Source organism: Cavia porcellus, unplaced genomic scaffold, assembly GCF_034190915.1.
Source record: "Cavia porcellus strain 051 isolate PalLab524CR breed Dunkin Hartley unplaced genomic scaffold, mCavPor4.1 scaffold_6, whole genome shotgun sequence".
Lineage (NCBI taxonomy): Eukaryota > Metazoa > Chordata > Mammalia > Rodentia > Caviidae > Cavia > Cavia porcellus.
In genome coordinates this window covers 80,478,479-80,498,487 of record NW_026947489.1, presented here as the reverse complement: position 1 = coordinate 80,498,487, position 20,009 = coordinate 80,478,479, and the positions used below count along the sequence as shown (strand labels likewise).

General features: G+C 40.6%; 1 protein-coding gene across 1 annotated transcript in view; it reads left to right on the top strand.

Moving 5' to 3' along the window:
* Window positions 1–15,865, top strand: part of Nlk (nemo like kinase) — a 142,096-nt gene extending 126,231 nt beyond the window's left edge. Inside the window, exons 8-11 of the mRNA XM_003469742.5 lie at window positions 2,624–2,710; window positions 7,279–7,477; window positions 8,361–8,454; window positions 14,058–15,865. Coding sequence (XP_003469790.1) covers window positions 2,624–2,710; window positions 7,279–7,477; window positions 8,361–8,454; window positions 14,058–14,112 — 435 coding nt within the window. The 3' untranslated portion in view covers window positions 14,113–15,865. The remainder of the gene's footprint in view (window positions 1–2,623; window positions 2,711–7,278; window positions 7,478–8,360; window positions 8,455–14,057) is intronic.
* Window positions 15,866–20,009: the final 4,144 nt, after the last annotated feature.

Here is a 20,009-nt window from a genome sequence, read left to right as displayed (position 1 = left end):
CCTCACACTTGCCAGGCAGGCCCTACAGATGATTTCAGTCCTACAGTGATTCACATAACTTTAAACAAAAAATACTTCTCTGTCTGCAAACATGTAAATGCACCAAGGAATAATAAATTGACCAGGGGCTGGGGATTTAGCTCAGCAGCATAAGTGCCTGCCTGGCAAGTGCGAGGTCATGAGTTCGATCGCCAGTACTATAAATAAATAAATACATTGACCTACAAATATTTAAATACCATGGGCCCTATGCATTTAATGGTTTCTACCTGTAATAATCCCATTAAGTCTGATAGTTTTAGAATTAAACTGAACTTCAAATATTATCCAGTCCAACCTTCTCGCTTTGGTATTTAAGGATACTGAGATCCAGACATACTGGCTTACCTAATTAATAACAAGACAGACCCATAGCCCCCAGCTAATCTTATCTGAAGAAAACGTCTGCATGGCTAACCATCACCTCCTGCCAACCCTGAAACGCCCCGTTGTTCCTGTTGACTTTTCCAGTGTAGCCTTTGTTGGAAGGAGGCAGATATGTGAAATCCGTGGCATTGATAGTTGTCATAGGATTTTGAGGCTGTGCTCAAGGTCCAGTAGAATCTTCCAGGGTCCTGCCTCTCTCGTTCTCAGTGGCACAGAGAGTTTGACCAACAGGAAAACTACTGATGTGGCCACTAGTGGTGGTCCTCCCTGCATTCTGGCAGGAGGTTTTAGGTTGAACTTTTAATAACCTAGAAATACAAGACAGGATCCCTACAGGAACTGCAGAAGAGTTTGCAAGTAGGAGCTGCTTCTGATTTGCCTCTAAATTAATACTAGTGTGTGCTAGTGGTCCGATTGTCCTTACCGTCAGTCCGTCTCAGCCCCTCCCCCTCCTTCCTGTCCTCCCTCCTTCTGTCTCTGTTGCACTCTCATCTCTGTGTGTCTGTCTGCCCCCCTTCTGGCCATCTCTCTCTTCCTTCTTTGTCTCTGTCTCCTTTTCCCCCTCTGTCTCTCTGTCTCTGTTTCTGTCTGTCTGTCTGTCTGTCATTCTTCTTTCTCCTATCTCTGTTTTTATCTGGCATGCACTGTCATCTTCTCCCCGTTTCTCTCTCTCTGTCTCACTTGCTCGAGGCTCTTCTCTTCCATTAAATGTAAATGCTACACCTTCAAAACAGTGATGAGGGGTCTGGAGATTTAGCTCAGCGGCTTAAGCGCCTGCCTTGCAAGCAGGCAGTCGTGAGTTCGTTCCCCGGTACCGATAAAAAGGAAAAAGACAAAAAAAAAAAAAAACAGTGATGAGTAGTGCCTGCTGGAGAGAGCAAGGCTGGATGAAGGAGATACTACTGTGTTCATAAATAGTTTGGAACAACCCTAAGTTTTTATATTATTGTATAATCATAATGAAGCAGTCTGGCGATTGTATAAAATAGGAAGCCCCAGAGAACTACAAAAGTCTCCTCTAGTCTGATACCATTTCCTAGAAGTTTAGAGTTTTACAGCGACCTCTGAAGAAATATTTACAGCCAATAGGAAGATACCAGGTTCAGGTAAAATGCAGTTTGTTACTTTCAGCCTCTGCACTTCCCAAAGGTAAAGTCAATTCCTCTAGAGTTAAATTAGTTATTTTGTTTTTGGTTTTGTTTGAAATGAAACCAAGGACTTTTGCTGGGGAAACTCTGCCACCTAGTAGGTGCTCAGTCCAGCAAATTAGTTTCTTTAATCATTTTTTGACTTTGTTGTTACCTGAGCTGATTCTTCCTAGGCTTTGGCCTACCAGATTTGTCAGACCACTGAAGGGTCACAAGTAGGAAACAGTTCTAAACACCATTAGGAAAGGAGCCCCCCCCCCAAGAAATCAATTTCTTTTTTAAAAAAAAGGTAGTTTGAAAATCCTGGCATGAAAGTGAGGCTGTGAATTTAGAATTTTTGAGACTTGGTGAGGGGAAAGAATGCCAAAGGTTCAACCTCCAGAAAAAAGGGTGCATATAAACATTTGTGTGACCTTCCATAACTCTTCCATTCTTATGTTGGATAAAGAATTTACTTGTATGAGAGGCAGTGATGCCCACCTTGTCGCTCTCATCAAAGCTGGCTCCCTTCCTCGGAGGAGACAGGGCATGGCCTCAGGGGTATGTCTGCAGGAGAAATCAGTGTAATGGAAGTCCAAAGGAAAAGATTCAAAACATGGGTCTCTTTAGAAGAGCCTGTAAATTCCTATACCCTGTAGCCCCTCCCTTTAGAACTATTGTAGCACTATTGTGGTTACTTTATGTCTGACTTTAAGTGTAGTCAGAAATTTGAATCTTTTTTCCTACCCATTCGCATATTTGGTCTTCCTTCTTGCCAAAGCACTTAGATACAAGACTAACGGGAGCCACCATGTATATAGGGTCAGTTTTATTTCTCATAGGCCTTTCATGTTCTGACCTATAGTGAATCATCCTGCAGTGGCCTACTCTGCTGGAAGTCAGTGGCCATTGTTGCTTGTGAAGACAGACAAGTGAGGGGAGGCTTCATTTCTTTTCATTGTAGACTTATCTGTACACTTGCCTTTTGAGCTGGCTCCTTGTATAAATTGGCTGTATTCCACATCTAGATGCACAAAGTCTTAATGAAATGTTTGAATTTTTTCCCACAGCCATCTCTTCCTGTACTCTATACCCTGTCTAGCCAAGCTACACATGAAGCTGTTCATCTCCTCTGCAGGATGTTGGTCTTTGATCCAGTAAGTAGTGTTGGTTTTTATGTTTTTAAAAATATACATATCCTAAGAGAAATATTCTGCTTTTAATAGATTGGCAATGTAAATGATGTTTTACTCCCCAATTTTGATCTCAATCATGTTTACTCATATTATCAATCCTTGAACTCAAAATGTAGCCAGGCTGACCTCAAACTCACTGCAGCCCTCTTGCCTCAGCCTCTCATGTGCTGGGATTACAGGCATGCCCCACCACACCCAGCAGGAACTATGCCGTTCTTATCTCAGTATTTGTAAAGGGAAGTTCACACCAGGTTGAATCGGGAGGAAAATTTTTCAAGATCATTGAAAAACTCTGCCCATCGTTTTTGCAAAAGGATGCAGTTGTCTTTAGATTTTTGGGGGGGATTAGTGGGGTTGGTATCTTTTCTTTGGGGCATGATGGTACATAATCATAGCACAATGAGAGGCTAGTCATAGAATTCTCAGTTCAAGCCCAGCCTGGCACCTTAGTGACATATCACTGTCTTAAAATAAAAATGAAAGTTAGGGATGTAGCTCAGCATAAAGGCCCTAGCTTTAGTCTCCAGTACCACAAAAAAAGATGGTGGTTTTTCTAAATTCTTTCTAGATTTGAGTCTTTTGTTACATAATACAAATTGGACCGTAAGTTTGTCTCTTTATTCATTCATCCAAAGAATATTTATTTTATTCATATTCATACCAGTAATTATTGAAAGAGAAGACTCAAGAATGGTGTCACTTAATGAAATAAATAGGGCACACGTGTAAGTACCACATTGTTTCTCCGGTATGAGAAACCAAATGTATAAATAAGGACTAAAATGTATACTAGGTATTGGGAAATAGGAAGAAAATATTCACCGGGGAATGGGAACTAGCGAGAGAGAAGGGAAAAGGAAGAAGAGAAAGGAAAAAAAAATGAGAAAACAAGAAAAATATGGAAGCAAAGCTTTTGTAATTAAGGAGGAAAAGAGAGGTTGAAGAGACGGAAAAAAGTGTGGAGTTACATCACGTGCAGGTACAGATTCCCTGGGATGACTGTGGTCATTATGTGTAGAGCTAAAACGTACCAACAAACTTAATTATTTAAAATACAGCATCACTTAAAAAAGAAAATGTTGCTTGACAGTAGCACAAAGAAGTCACAAAATATAAAACACAACAGGTCTTTAAAGGAGTAAAAACATCACCGAATTACCAAAGTTACTAAGCTTCCATTGGTCTCTTCCTGATAAGCGCAACTTTCTTACATGAGTAATCCAATCCACAGAGATCATACTTTCAGCCATCAGCATGATGAAATTAAAGATAAAGCATGTTCTGTCTGAGGTACACGTTTGTAAGAACTAGTCAAGGTGTTATTATTTGGGGAGTTCAGAAACAACCCAGGTGACTCATGTTAATGTTGTGACATTTTAGTACCAAGTGAATTTTTGTTTTTATTTTACTTTTGTTTGTTTTGTTTTTGCTTTTTGTTTTACAATACTGGAAGTTGAACTCAGAGCCTCACAGATGCTAAGCAAACAGTCTACCACTGAGCCCTTTTTATTCTTTATATGAGACAGGGTCTTGCTAACTTGCTCAGACTAGGCTGAAACTTGGGATCTCCCCGACTCAGCCTCCCTATCTAGTAGCTAGGACTACAGGCATGACTACAGTGAAAGGCTATTTTGTTTTCTTTTTTTACTGTGGTGTGCCATGTACATAGTGATATTAGAATTAAGACACAGGCAGCTGTGGTTCCTGTGGTCTCCTTTAGGTCATGTTCCCATCACTAAGGACAATTTTGGTCACATAGTTTACATAATGAGCTAGTTAATTTAGTATCATTAGTGTGATAATTTCTTTTATTTTGCAGGTTTATCTACAAAGATATCAATACATATACATAAAGAACCTCCTTTTATATGGTTAATAAAACTAGAGCTGCAGGAAATTCACTCCTCTAACATAATTTCTGTCTGTAGATAGAGGGTTTTGTAAAGGCCGTAGGTTTAAATTTTCCTTCTGTGTGTTAGAAATGTTTTATTCTTTATGTTCTATTTAGAGTAGAAGCCAAAAGATACATCAGTCCCCTGTACCAGGGGCACCTTTAGTGCTTGTTGCCATTGTTGTTATTCTTGTTTTTGTTGTACTGGGACTTGAATGCAGGGCCCCCCTAGCCTTTCGTTACTTTTTTTTTAATTTGGAGACAGAGTCTTACAAATTAAAAAAACTCAAGTTAGTCTCAAACTTGTGATCATCCTGCCTCAGGCTCCCAGAGTTTTGGGATTACAGACTTAACATCACCATGCGTGACTTACAAATAGTTTTGTATTTGTGGAATGGAGAATTTTGTGAACTTCTGCTCAAAAGCTAACAAAGCAACAAAATTTAGGTAAAAAATATGTATCCTGTTACCTATTTCCATAGCATCCATACCTATTACAAACACTGGTCAGTTGAAACAAGATAGTGCAATATATAACTGAGATTTAAAAAGTGTACAGAAGGACACCACTATTGAAAATTTGAGTAATTTGTGGTTTTCCAACTTAGCAAGGTAATTTCTTCTCAGTGTTCACGTCCTTTATGAAACAATCGTCTTCTTTCCGTAGCCTCACTTGAGGCCTGTAGAGACATTAATTTGTTTAGAGATGTGAATTTGGTTTGTGCATGCCAGGGTGTTGATTTACTTTTTGTCTTCTTAGGTAAAGAAGAACTCTACTTGGTGTGCACAGAGGTGCTATCAGTTGTTGGGGAAAACACCTAAATCTTTTCAACTCTGCATTCTCAAATTTCAGGAAATACCAGAATGTGCAGGCAAAAGAGGCTGACAGGGAAACCAGAGTCCAGCTGCTAGTGCCAGCTGACTGGGACCCAGTGTCTGCCATCTGCCACCTGACAGGAATGACTTAATTGTCAGATGATAGCATTAAAACCTAGCTTCAATCACTGCTGCCCTGTGTGAACAATTGTCACGCTCAGCCACAGAGCTGGCTAATAGCCATAGTTAGTATACAAAACCCAGAGTGCTCGGGGACCGGCCAGAGGCACCCGGAAAGGGGAGGCAAGGACAAGAGGACTCAGGACCAGGCACAGTGCTCTGTCTGCCTGCTTGTGCCTTCGGGTTCAACCGGCAAACTTCTAGGGCAATGGACTGCCATAGCTAGGAAGAGCTGTCAGAGACTCAGACTTTTTAGAAAAAGGAAAGAGTAGCTTACTTGCTAAGAATAGAGAGGAGTCTGAGGACAGAAAGACTGGAGCAGCAGATACAGGAACCAAACAGAAACACACGAGGTTATCAAGTTCTGTCTGTCCATGTTGTGCACACAGCAGCTTTCTTTTGTGTTTATCTTGAAAGGTCATGACATGCCACTGGGCATATAAACATGGCAAAAAAAAAAAATAAGAGATAAAAGGGTTAGGGGGAGGGCCAGGGGTATAGCTCAGCAGTGTAAGTGCCTGCCACGCAAGCACGAGGCCATGAGTTCAATTCCCAGTACCAAAATAAGTGGTAGGGGTTGAGGGAAATCAGGGTTTGTGGAAAATATCTTACATTTTATTGTTTGGGGGACCAGAACCAGTCAGAATGGTCTAGTTATTTTTTATTTTAGTACAAAATTGTTTTCTTCTTAAAATTGTGTTCTATGAAACAAGTGATTGCCCTGGAGCAGGGCAATGTTGGGTTTTATTCTTACTACTGTTGAATCCATCCTTAAATCCTGTAAAAACTGCTTTCTTTTAGTAGTGCTGAGAGATCACTGAACACTGCACAGGGACAGTTTTTCCTTTAAAGTTTTAATAAAGTAATGAGCTAAAAAGTTAGTGTTAATAAGCCTGAGACTTCTGCGTTAAGTATTCTAATGTAAAGTGACAGAAAAACCAGTGCAGGCTTCTCCTGATACTCATGTGGAGCCGTCCCTCCCAGTGCAGCAGCAGACCATCGTCCGCTGCTCTAATAGCTCTTAACATGGGAGTGTGCTTTGGTCTGTTCAGATTTGAAGAGAATAAAAATTTCAAGCAGTTTTGTAAAACTGCCAGCATCACGTCTCCTTGAAATGTGGTCACATATTTTTAAACTGTAGCCTGTCATTTAAAATGTAAGCTTAGCCCCTATAGAGCATTTAAAGCGTTACACATTTCAGTGTCATTTTGTCTCTTTTGATTTGTTTTTTGGGCGGGTGGTTGTTGGGGGTTTTGTTAGTTTTTTACTTTTTTGACAAGGTCGCATTACATAGTTCAGGCTGCCCTCAAAATGTGGTGTACTTCTCTTGCCTCAGTCTCCCAAGTGCTGGGATTGCAGGTGTATATCACCATCCCAGCTGTATTTGTCATTTTTTACTCGATACTTTTCAGAATCTTACCAGAAAAAGCCTTGTATGTGCTTTACAGTGGTGGATAATAACAGTAGTTACTTGTCCTAGGTCATAAACTCCCCCTCAATTCAGTTCTCTCTCTCTGCGCAGAATGTTCTATATGTTACATGTAAGCTGTGTAAAGCAGTAACTTTGTCTTGCCAAAGATCCTGTGTGGACATTCATGTTTATCTTCAGTGTTGATGTTCCGGTCTCTAAATTTGATTGCAGTCAAAAAGAATATCCGCTAAGGATGCCTTAGCCCACCCCTACCTAGATGAAGGGCGCCTAAGATACCACACCTGTATGTGTAAATGTTGCTTTTCCACCTCTACCGGAAGAGTTTATACCAGTGACTTTGAGCCCGTCACCAATCCCAAATTTGATGACACTTTTGAGAAGAACCTCAGTTCTGTTCGACAGGTAAAAGGTGAGTGCCTTTTGACCTTTGCCACTGGAAAGATGACCAGTAATATTTTTCATTGTATGGCCAGAAATCCAAGGTCCGGATGCTGACCCGAGTTCCTCCATGTTTCTTTTACAACCTTGCATGTAGCTGTTTGTCCAGGGAATATATGCCAAGAAAGCTATGTGTTACAAAAATGCTGATTTAATATTACATCCAGGGGAAGGTAAGCCAGAGGAATGAATATTTTTGTCCTTATTTTCAGTTTAACAAATGTACCACAAATAGAGTTAATTTGTATTCATTCAATATCATTTCATTAAATGAAACATATTGGAAGTTTTTAAAGGATAAAAATTCACAAGGGAATAATTCTTTGTGACAAGAAAGGGGGAATTCTGATAATTAACTCGTAAAATTACATGACATGATTTTCTATTGGGATGGGAATAATGACATTCAGAATTCTGAATGATTTTAGCATCTGCTCGAGGACATTTTAGAAGAAAGGATAGGCCCCAAAATACCAGCTCAAACTATCTGTACCTAAACACCAAATGAGGTTCTAAAGTGATCTTCAAACAGGCAGTAACTACCAGCATTTATAACAAACCATCCAGAATGCCAGCTGTGGGAAGTCTTTCAAATCCATGGAGTTTACTCCTCCCATTGATGGGGTTCTCAGTCTGTAATGCCACTGCTGAAGATTTTGCCAGTGTTCAGCAACAATCGTTGTGGTTTCAGGAAGGGTCCATGGATTCTGCAATATAGATGATGGATGTGTGTATGTGATTTAACTAAACCAGTAGGAAATTCTGTTCAGATGCTGGCTAGAGTTAGCCAAGAATCTACTGCTCCCAGGCCTCCAGATTGTCAATGGCTTGTGTGATATTTATTCTCTCCACAGAAATTATTCACCAGTTCATTTTGGAACAGCAGAAAGGAAACAGAGTGCCTCTCTGCATCAACCCTCAGTCTGCTGCTTTTAAGAGCTTTATTAGGTAATTATGTATATGTATATATGTTATGCTAATATTCTTGTTAAACAGTTGTTGTGACTGTGTTTTTCAGCATATTTGTTTTCATTGAGATAACAAATAGAAAGTTTCTATTATGAGCTGGGTGTGGTGTCCCTTGCCTGTAATCCCAGTACTCAGGAGGCTGAGGCAAGACGATCCCTGTGAGTTGGAGGCCAGCCTAAGCTACTTAAGTGAGTTCAAGACAGCCTGCGCTACATAGCAAGATTGTCTAAATTTTTTGGAAAACTTTCTGTTACAAACTTGAGTTTTGGTCAAAAGTGATTAAAAGTGTAAGCATCCTTTTTTTACACTGGTGCCAATTCACTGTAGTTTTTCCCTGATGATGATCGTTGTGCTGCCTGACCACCTCCATGGTGGTCCTACCGTTTCAGTTTGACTGTTAGTGTGGCCTGTTTAAGAGGAAGATCCAGCCAGGTGTGGTGGAACACATATGGGACCCCCAGCACTTTGGGAGGCTGAGGCAAGAGTATTGTGAGTTTGAGACCAGCATAGGCAGCTTTGGGAGAACCTGTCTCAAAAAAAAATTTTTTTTTTAAATTTTGGGGGGCTGGGGATTTATTTAGCTCAGCAGTATAAGCACCTGCCTGATCGTGAGTTCGATCCCTGGTACTAAAAAAAAAAAGCCTTTTTAAAGGGTCTGGGAAGGTAGCTCAGTGCACAGTCCCTGGCTTCCATCACCAGTATTGCCCCCTCCAAAAAAAGAAAAAAAGGTAGCCAACTAACTTATGGAAGCTCAGAACCTTCTGAGATCTCTGTCATTTTCTTGTCTCCTTTTGTTCTTTCCTTCTCCTGAGTTTCCCCCTAACCTTTACATCAGTCAGCATCCAGTCATAAGGAAGAAACTACCCCAGAATATGAATGGGGAGAATTTAGTAGGAATTCTTAACTAGGGAAAGATGGTTAATTCATTACTAAAAAACATAAAAGGAATCCGGAAGGATCCTAAGTGGCAAACGCAGAAAGCAGCTACTTTGTGTAAGGAGTTAACTTAGACGAGCCCTTGCACCCAGGGACCTCTTTGGAGACAGAGTGGCAGCCACCGGAACGCTTAGATGACGGTGGTGACGTGCACGCTGCTGAGTGCCATGGCGCGCACCTCTAATCTCAACGCTGCTGGGAGGTTCAGACAGAAGGATCTCGGTGTCCTCCCTGAGCAACACAATGAGACCCCATCACAAAACAAATTTTAAAGGGCTAGTGAGGTAGCTCAGTGTCGAGCTTCCCTGGTACTGATCCCCATTTCACACCAAAAAGGCAGGGAAGAGTAGGCAGAACAAGTCCATCACAGAGGCCTGCTGATTGCAGAAAACCTTGCCAGAGAACAGGAGTAGTTCCTCATCAAAAATAAGTCCATAAATACCCAACAGAAGCGCTGAAGGGAAGCTGCTTCGTGACCGAGAGCCCTGCAGAACCCTTGCTTCCAGCGCCCTCTGCTGACCAAAGCTAACAGTAAGCCTGCGAGCAAAGGGGACCTGTGGCAGGTCCTATTCCAGTATCACTAACGCGGACAGAGGAGGAATTTGCATCTCTGACCCCATCCCTGTTTCTCTTTTTCCTCTCCTACCTGGTATTTAAATTAGTTGAACCAAAATTAAGACTTTTTTTTAAATTTTATTTAAGGAGGAAAAAAAAAAAGCAGAGAAAGGGTACAAGTTATACAGATTTACAGAAAAAAATAAACAGTAGGAAATCACTAGTTAATGGATTACATATTGTCATCCTATAAATAATTGTTCAAGTCACAAAATTAAAGCTTGTAAAGTGGACATTCCAACAGTGAGACTACAAACAGTTCCGTTCAATGATCCAATAAAACTCAGTGATATCATTTTCTATCTTATACACTTAAATATACATGCAGTTATATCGTTTAGAGCACTTTCTTTTCCTCTCTTTTGTACAATGACAATTACACATTTTGGGTTTTGTTGCTCCCACAGTTCTTATTACTTTTTTGGAAGGGAGTAGAACCAAATGTGACCTAACAGAACAGAGTCAATCAAATCAAAAGGGTGGACATAATAGATAATGTAAAGGCATAATACAAGGTGATCAATAATGGGTACCATAATGCCTCCCGCTATCTCTAATAGAATTGCCTATATCATCAGTCACAATAAAATTGAACAAAACAGTAAAGAACAAAACTGACAAAACCAAAACATTGGAGACATTATAGGTCTTCAAAAGTAGATAAAAGTCATCGAGAATGGGCGTCATAATGAATCTCACTATCTTCACAGCTGTTGCCTAAACTTTCGAACCTGGTACTATCAAGCAAAACAGAATAGGGGGACATCAGTCAAAAACAAGATGGTGAGAGTAATACAGGACTTTAAATCAAGATAATGGAAAGTCAAAGTGGGTTACTATAATATATCCTGCTATTCTTTATTTATTTTTCCTTTAATTAAAAGGATAAAAATAAAAAAGTAAATAATGAAGTGGAGATTGAGATAAAAGAGGGCATAACAGCAAAACAGCGCAGATCAAAACATAACCATTTAAGCAGAATAGTGTTTCACCACAAGATAGTCCTGACATAAAAGTAGTTACCATATTGTCTCTGTCCTTGAAATCTTTGAGTATAACTTCGTATACTGTAGCATCAAATATATCAAAACAATGTAAAACCATTTAAGAGAATGACAGCATTACAGGATATTTAGAATCAACTAACAGAAAATGAACAATGGTTTCTGTATAATCTCCTTGTCTTTAAAAGTTTTTGCTTATACTATCGTACATAATAAAATCCAATAAGATACAACCTGTTTAGACCAATGGAGACAGAAGAACAAAAGCTTGATGAGACTTCAAAACAAGATGATACTAAATCAGTATTACCTATTAAGACGTCATTTTCTCCAAAATAGCTGTTCCTGTCATCCAATTTTCTCTGCCTCTTTTCTGTTGAGCTCTTTTTCTGTCATTAGTTGTCAGTTTGTCTTCTTCATTTTGTTTTCTGCTCCATTCATTGTGGCCTCTCTGCCACTATTTCTGGATTCTTTGTATTTTTCTTTTTTAGAATATCCTGCAGTATTCTCTGTAGAGTTGAATTGGTGGTCGCAAATTCCCCTAGTTCCTCTTTATCCTGGAAACACCTTGTTTTTCCATCAATTTCCAGGGATAGTTGTGGTGGCTGGAGATTATTATCTTTCAAAGCTTGAATTATTTCCCCCCACTGTCTTCGTGATTTGATGGTTTGTACACTGTACGTGATTTGATGGTTTGCTGTAATTCTGATGGGTGTTCCCTTGTAAGTGGTCTGTTTCTTGTCTCTGACAGCTTTTAATATTCTGTTCTTGTATTGAATTTCTGGAATTTTTATTATTATATGCCTGGGTGTTGCTCTGTTTGGGTTGTAGGTGGCTGGGGTCCTGTATGCCTCATACATCTGAGTATCTTTACCTTTTGCTAAATTAGGAAAATTCTCCTGGATTATTTCTGTGAGTAGCTTTTGTAGCTCATTTGTTTGTGTCCCTACTTCTTCTTTTATGTTCTTAATTCTTAAGTTATGGATCCGCTTATCTTCTAGTCTTTGTATTATTGCTGTTTGTTTCTTTGTTACTTTTAAGAAGTTTTTCATTTCATTCTCCCATATTACAAATCTGCCCTCCAGTTCAGATAGTCTGTCCTTAGTTTCTTTCAAGCTGTTATGCCAGTTTTCGATAGTTTTTAGTTTCCTGGTAGTTTCTTTGAACCTGCTTCACGTATTCTATGCTTTCTCTATTTTCTCCATCAAACAATTCTCCCCTCTTTTTCTGTTCTTCCATTCCACCATCTGTTTTTTCTTGGGTGGTGCTTAGCATTTCTCTAACTATTCTGCTTACTTCTAGCTTCAGGTCATTAATAACTTCATTCCTGAACTGATCTATGAGGCTCTCTAGATGGCACTTTATGTCTATTGGTGTGGTGTCCGCTATTGCCTGTTTCTCAGGATTGGGGGCCGAGGAGCCTTTCTTGTTGCTGCCTCTTCCCATATTCTTTGTTCCTTATATATGCAAGCTTATATAGAAGGCCCAGCTTCCTTCCCTGTCAGCCACAGCCTGATCGAATTGCGCCGGCTAGGTGTTCCTGCCCACCGCAGCACACCAGGGAGTTACGGACCAGGCAGCCTACTCGGGGCCTGCCCCTCCAGGCCACCCTCAGGGTCTGGGATCTGGGTTGTATTAGCCTACTGGGTCTCCGCCAGCAGCGTCACGTAAGCTAGGCACTGCTCACCAATCCCGCTTGAGAGGGGGATACATGGCTGAAGTCGCTGCAGCGCCCCGCTCCCGCAAGTCTGCCCAGTCTCAAAATGTCCTCTGTTGGAGTTTCCCAAACCGTGGGAAGTGTGTCAGTTTCTCTCACTCACCTCACCACAAGTCAATGCACAGCTCCCCGCCCGTCCTGTTTTCAACTCCGTTCGCCGATTCCCGTTCTCAGAGCTCCCGCGCGTCTCTCTCCCTGCCGAGCCGATGTAGACGCAGCCGCCGCGGCGGGAAACCCAAATCGCGGCTTCCAATGGCGCGGGCTCCAGCCTCCACACTGAGGCTCCTCTGTTCCTGTTCTAGCACCAGGACTGCATTCCAAGTTGGTTTCTCTCAGCCCAGTTCGTTCCTGGGTCAGCAGAACATATCTCCACCTGCTTATGACTCCTTATTCTGCACCATTCCTGAATTCTAAGCCGAGTCTTTCAGAAAGCCTCCGTAGCTGCTGCTATCTGTCCGCCATGTTCTCCCGGAAGTCCAAGAATTTTTGTTTAAAGTATATAAAGTGATTTCTTCCATATATTTTTTCTATAAAAAGCTTCAGACTATTTTTGCTTCTTTGTGATTTTAAATTACTTTAATATTTTGATCTAAGACTTAATGACCCAGTCAGGTGTTTTATAGCACTTTCTACGTGCAAATTATTGTTATCCTGGCCTCTGGGGAAGCAAAGTGTTCGTACATGCACATAAACTCATAATCCAATTAGCAGCCTGAGATGTGGGAAGTGTCTAATAACAGCTCTTCAGGTAACAAGTGCTAAACGATTATTCATCCTACTGTATTAATACTTGGTAAAAGAAAACATATATGACACCCCTTCTAGACCCCTACACTTCAAGTCACTATTTTGAGAGGCTATTTTTTTTTCAAGAGAGAGACTTTCAGATGGATCATTCTGCATCTTAAAAGTTGTTTCCCAATTAAGTATAGATATTATTACCTATAATATTTACATTATGAAGTGAGCACTGTAGAAAAGTTTGCACACAGTATTTTATTCTTCACAATATATTAGGAAATACACAACATTTTTTCAAAGGAGAAAGAACTTTGCTTGATCCAGATAACCAATAAATAACGTGTTTTCAGACCTGTGTGTTGGCCACTATGCCATATTAGCTCCTTGTAACAGATCCTTAATGAAAAATTTGCAACAGTTTTGACTTCAGCAATACTTAAAAAGTAGATTAAAATTCTAGAAATGGACTATTTAATTTTTTTAAGGGAAGAGAACAGGTAGTCATGCATTGCCCTTCTGCCCATTGCAGTGCCAACAGCTAATCTCACCCCACCTCCACTCTTTTCCAGTTCCACTGTTGCTCAGCCGTCTGAGATGCCGCCGTCTCCTCTGGTGTGGGAGTGACAGTGGGAGATAGTGTACTACTGAAGATGTGACGTAGCTTTCCACTGGAGTCTGGGATTTGCAATTCTGGAGGTTAATCATGCTTGTACTGTAATTTTACTAATGAAGTTTTAAATTAACAACCACTACTTGTATGATATGAATAATATTTAGAAATGTTACTAGACTTTTAATCTTGTAAAGTGGTTGTGCTTTTAGAAGAAAAAATATTTTACCCAGAGTTGCACATGTTTTGTGAATTTAGTGCAGCTGTTATGGCTCACCTCAGAACAAAAGAGAATTGAACCAAATTCGGGAGTTTGGGGTTTTTGTTTTGTTTTTATTAAATGAAGTGAGATTGTTCACATACACTCCACACATGCACCTGTGTGTGTGTGTGCGCGCGCGCACACACACACACAAGACAGTCATACATTTTCATATTTGAGCCATTCCTCAAGATTTGGGGTTTTCTAAAACTGAAGAATCTAGAAACCTTGCCTGCGACCAATCATGGAGCCACGTGTGACTGTGGCGGCACCGGGGGAGGGGTTGGGAGGCAGGCGTGCCACCTGATGATCAAGCCCTATAATTAGCTTCCCATTAGAGCCGTGATGGTGATGTGTGCTGTCTAAATCCAATGTTGTGGGTAGAGAGAATGAGTTTGTGACTAGGAGAGACTAAATTTTTGTTTTCCTTACCCAGTATAAATATATATATATATATTTAATCTATTTTTATTAGAAGTTTTTCTGCTCTTTCTTACATAAAAGAACCCCAAGCATGCATCTTCCATGTGTGTATAAATAATTCATTTCTGGGCTAATTTCAAAAGAATTCTAACATTGCTGTATAGAGAGAGAACTAGCTTGCACATTTTAGGTCTGTGAAATTTTGTGAGACTTTTCCCTGCACTGGACAGTGAAAAAATAATAAATAAAAGACAAAAACAAATTTTTTAAAAAATTTAAAGCCACAAAAAAAGGCACATAGGGAATTATGTCAAATGTGTTTGTGTCCTTAGGCAAAGCTGTGGGAGTCTTGAAATGTCACAGTAGTAATAACTTATTACTTTTGACAAATTCTTTTTTCTGTTGAACACTGAATTCTTCTGTGCATATGTATATATGAATACAAATTGAAGGCCTCTACCTCCTGGAGTTATACAACTTGGCTTGTTTACCTCCACATGCTGATGATGACTATTTTTTTTTTAAGTTCAATGTGGAGACTTGAAACTTGAATGTCCCTTCCAACTTTTATATTAAAAATAAAAAGACAAGAAAATCGAAGATTGTTTTTCACCTGTACAAGGAATACTAATGGATCGTCTTAAAATTGGTCTAGGAAAAACCTTGGTGTGTGTTATGGACAATTAACTGTTAAAGTTATTGTAAGTTATCTGTATTTAGCAGAGTATTTTCATCTTGAGTGATCTGAGCTGAATTTGAAGACTATTAATAAGTTATGTTTGGAAGTTTTAACTTCAATGAAGTAATTATTTGCTGTGAAAGAAACAAACATTGAATTACTAAACAAAGATGGTGCAATATCTTTGTTTTTTTTTATGAGGCTCCTGAGAATCAACCCAACTGAAGCATTTCAATTCACTTGAATGAGAAACGTGTTTAGTATCAAAAGAGCCCGAGAAGACACTGGTGTGAAAGGTACAATCTCAGAGGTTGGTCAATTACCGTGGCACACTTTCTGGTCACTTTGTACAATGTAGATTTGAAGTACAGTGGTGAAAACATTAAATGTGACATTTGAAAAAGTTGTGTTGTCTATTTTATTTCCTTTTTTCTTTTTTCCTTTGTTTTTTCTTCAGTAGAGCTTGTGTTGAGACCAGAATGGCAGACTTTTAAGAGATTTGCTCTTTATATTTCTGCTTTTCTATCTTTGAGGAGATTAGATGTTGTCTTTTAAAAATTTACCCAGAAAAGGGGGCTGGGGATAAAGCTCAGCGGCATAAGCGCCTGCCTTGCAAGCAGGCAGTCGTGAGTTTGATCCCCGGTACCGATAAACAAATGAAAAAGAAAAAAAAAAAATTTTACCCAGAAACTTAAGGTTGCTAGAAAAAAATATTCAAAATTTTACTCATACAAAAGATGTAATTTAAATATATTCAACATGAAAGTCTTTCTAGACATTAGTCTGAATCCTGTGGCTGTCAAGCCTTTTTCCTCCCTTTTGAGGCAAAAAAACAAAAAAAACAAAAAAACCCTGTATTCATATGAAATTTTACACCAGTATATTGGAGTCACTGCATTAAATGAGATGGCTTTCCACGCCGCTGACCAAGGGACTGGATCCTGCCTCCTCCTCCTTCCTGCTCCTGCCCTAGTAAAGGTACTTCCAAAGGTGCTTCCAGCTCATTTCAGCTCCTTGGTGGCACAATCCAGACCCAAAACCAGACTACCTAACCTCAGGATGTGCTCCCCAAGGCTGGCCAGAGCAGTGTCACTGTTTGAGTACTGGGAATTGAACCTCATGAAGGAACATTGGGTCCGTGCTCTAGCACTGAGCTGTATCCCAGACTTCCTCTCTCCCCAGTAGTGGGATTGAACCTAAGGCTTAACACTGAGCTATGTATCACCAGCCCTTTTTTATTTTTTATTTTGAGACAGGGCCTTACTAAAAGTTGGCCAATCTGAGCTTGAATTTGTGATCATCCTACTCTAGCCTCTGAAAGTGTTTTGGATTATAGGCATACACCACCCAGCTTAACTTTATTGTTTTTATTTATCTTGGCAGAGTCTGAATACATTGCCTAGGTGGGACTCATACTTGGGATCCTCCTGCTTCAGCCTCTTGAGTAGCTGGGATTATAGTTATGTCCCACCATGCCCAACTACAGTATTACTCTTGAGTTTGTACATGGCATTTACTTTTTCCTATATTTTTTTGATTTTGCAAAAAAAAATTTTCTGTACCTGTGAGAAGTGAGCTGTTCTGTTCTTGCTTATATAAATTATTATAAATACACATATTTGTTCATTAAAAATCAGTTTGTTCATTCAATAAACCTAAATACTTACTAATTGCAAGAATTACAAGAAAGCTTTGCTGTAGTAATGCTTAAAATAAGAAAACAAGTTTTAATATGTGCATTTTGAATGTACATGTAACTTTGAAGCTAAAGTTCATAGATACTGCTTAATGAACCAATGAATCTTTGTCTTATTTATCTGAATTTGTTGGAAATTGTAAAATGTGGAATGTCTAAGGCCAGTAGAGTCACAAGGGGCAGTTAAGTCAGGGGGCTGTGATCCATTGCAATTTGTTTGCAGTTTAAGACCCCAAAAGATGAAAATAATCTCTTGTTGGAAATTAAGTTTTCCTAGGTTGTAATTTAATATATTACTTTTATATTAAAATAAAAACATTAAAGGAGAAAAAATTCACATGAATTTTTAAATTACACTTTTCAGAAAGCAAATATACTTTTCTGTCCACAGAGCCTTACTGAAGGCAGTTCTAGAGGGGAATCACATCTAGCAGGAAAGAGCCGGGTCCAGTGGCACATCCCTGTAACCTTAGCATCTTGGGAAGCAGAATCAGGAGGATCACAAATTCAAGGCCAACCTAGGCAATGTAGTGAGACCCTGTCTCAAGATTTAATAGTTTTAAAAGGTGTCAGGGATGTATCTCAGCAGTAGAGTGCGTACCTAGCATGTACATGATCCCAGGTCCAGCCCCTAAGACCGTAACAGAGGAGAAAAACTACAAGCAGATTTCCAGCACAAGAATAGGAAACAAAGCAATTGGTAAACATGCAGTGGGGAGCAAGCAAACACAGGCTGCATAATAATGTCTGATGGCAAGAGTAAATAAATTAGAGACCCTTCTTTAATGAGACACTTAATGGCATAAATAGAGACTCGCAGGAAGCACGTGTGTGTGTAAGTTTTTTTCAAACATCAACCTTTTTCCTCTATTCATCCATTTAGAGAAGACACACTTCTTAGACATCTCAGGTAAATATGGCACAGTGTTCCTGGCCATAAAGACATCCTGGGTTGCTGGGCATGGTGCACGCCGCTAATCCCAGCTCTTGGGAGGCTGAGGCAGGAAGATGGCTGTGAGTTGAGGCCAGCCTGAACTGCATAGTGAAACCCTGTCTCAAGCAGAAAGAAAGACACAAATCCTGGGTTGCCAAACAATGGGACACTATAAGCAGTTTTGTTTCTCAGGCTCTAAAAGCTGGCGGAGAACACAGTGGTGGGGACTTGGCTACACACTGAAGCCCTGGGTTGAGTGCCCAGCACACACAAAAGCTCCCTGAGGCCAAGGCACACCTCAGACCCCCACACATGCCTTCCTCCTGATCATTCCCCTTATAAACAGGCCTTCTTACCCAACTGCCACTGCTACCCTTGGGAGCTATGGGTCCTCTGTCTCTTGACCCCCTCTCCAAACCTGCCCTCTCTCTCTCTCTACCTTAGCCACGCCCTCCTAAGAGCAAAACCATGTCCTAATACCAGGAATACAGGCACCATACCCTCATCCTACTCTCCCAAGCTCCAACCCAGTGATGTCACTGTAGCCCTGTGCTTCCCTGGTAAGGGCCTCAACTCTGCTCCCTTCTCCACTTTCTCCCTGATGTCCCCACTGGCCTGACGTCAGGCTCCCCATCCAGCTCAAATCGAATGCTCCATCACTTCAGCCACTCTGATGTTCAGCTCCTCAGTCATCTTTGCCTTCCTGAACCCACTTGGGATGAGCCCAACTACCTTTTCCTTTGCCAACTACCCCCCACACCCACCAACAATCCTGTCCTAGCACCAAACAACCCACCTGAACTAAACCAAAATCCCTCCCTTCCCCCTACCTCCTAAAGGCCTTCACACACATTTCCTGCTCCCTTCCTTCTCTACAGACAACCTGTCTTTTTTTAAAAAAAAAAATTTTTTTTGACACAGGGTCTCACTGTGTTATTCAGTCTGGCCTTGAGTTCATATATGTAACCCAGGCTGGCCTTGAACTCACAGTGATCCTCCTGTCTCAGCCTCAAGTGCTGGGATAACAGATGTTCCACCACACCCAGCTCCATTCCCCTTTTTACTCTACTATCAGGCTCCTGCCCCATGACTGCTCTTGAGAGAACTGACAGTGGTCACTACCCACGTTGCCCTAACACAGTTACCCTAATGACTCCTGGGGTTGGAGCACCTCTAGATCTCTTCCAGATCCTCTGCTCTCAAAATTTCAACTCCCATCAAATGCTATGTCTCCCAAATTTAGTCCACCAGGTTCATCCAACTGCTTATTCCACTCTGCTGCTACAGAGATAGACAGCTAAGTATCAAGGCCAAAACTGAATTACTGGCGGGAGATATAGCTCGTGGCACAGCACCTGCCTGGCAAGCACAAGGTCATGAGTTGGATTCCCAGTACAAAAAAAAAAAAAAAAAAACGGAATTATCTTCCCTTAAACTTATTCTTAGTGGGACCAACCCATCTCCCAAGCCTACCTGGACCCAGAATAAAGATTGGTGTTTGCTGAATGAAATATGAATCCCTGCTTCTCTCTTTCTCCTCAGCCAATCATCAAGTCCTGTCAATTTTATCTCCTACCTTATCCCCCAGTTGGCCCCTTTTGCTTGTTGTAATGGTAGATACACTGTGTCAACCTGAGAAGTTTAGAAGTTCAATGAAGCAACTCAGCAGGGGTCCTCACTTTGTAAATATCCTCACCCAGTGCCAGAGGAGGGCACAGAGACAGTGTGCTACACCCGCGCTAGGGGTGGTAGCCTGCTTTACAATATATGGGAGGAAAAGAGGCTTGCTTTTTTCCTTTTTTTTTTTTTTTTTTTTTTGGTCTTTTTCCTTTTCATCGGAACCGGGGATCGAACTCACGATGCCGCTGAGCTAAACCCCCAGCCCCTTTTTTCTCACTTTTGCTGTTGCTGCTTTTG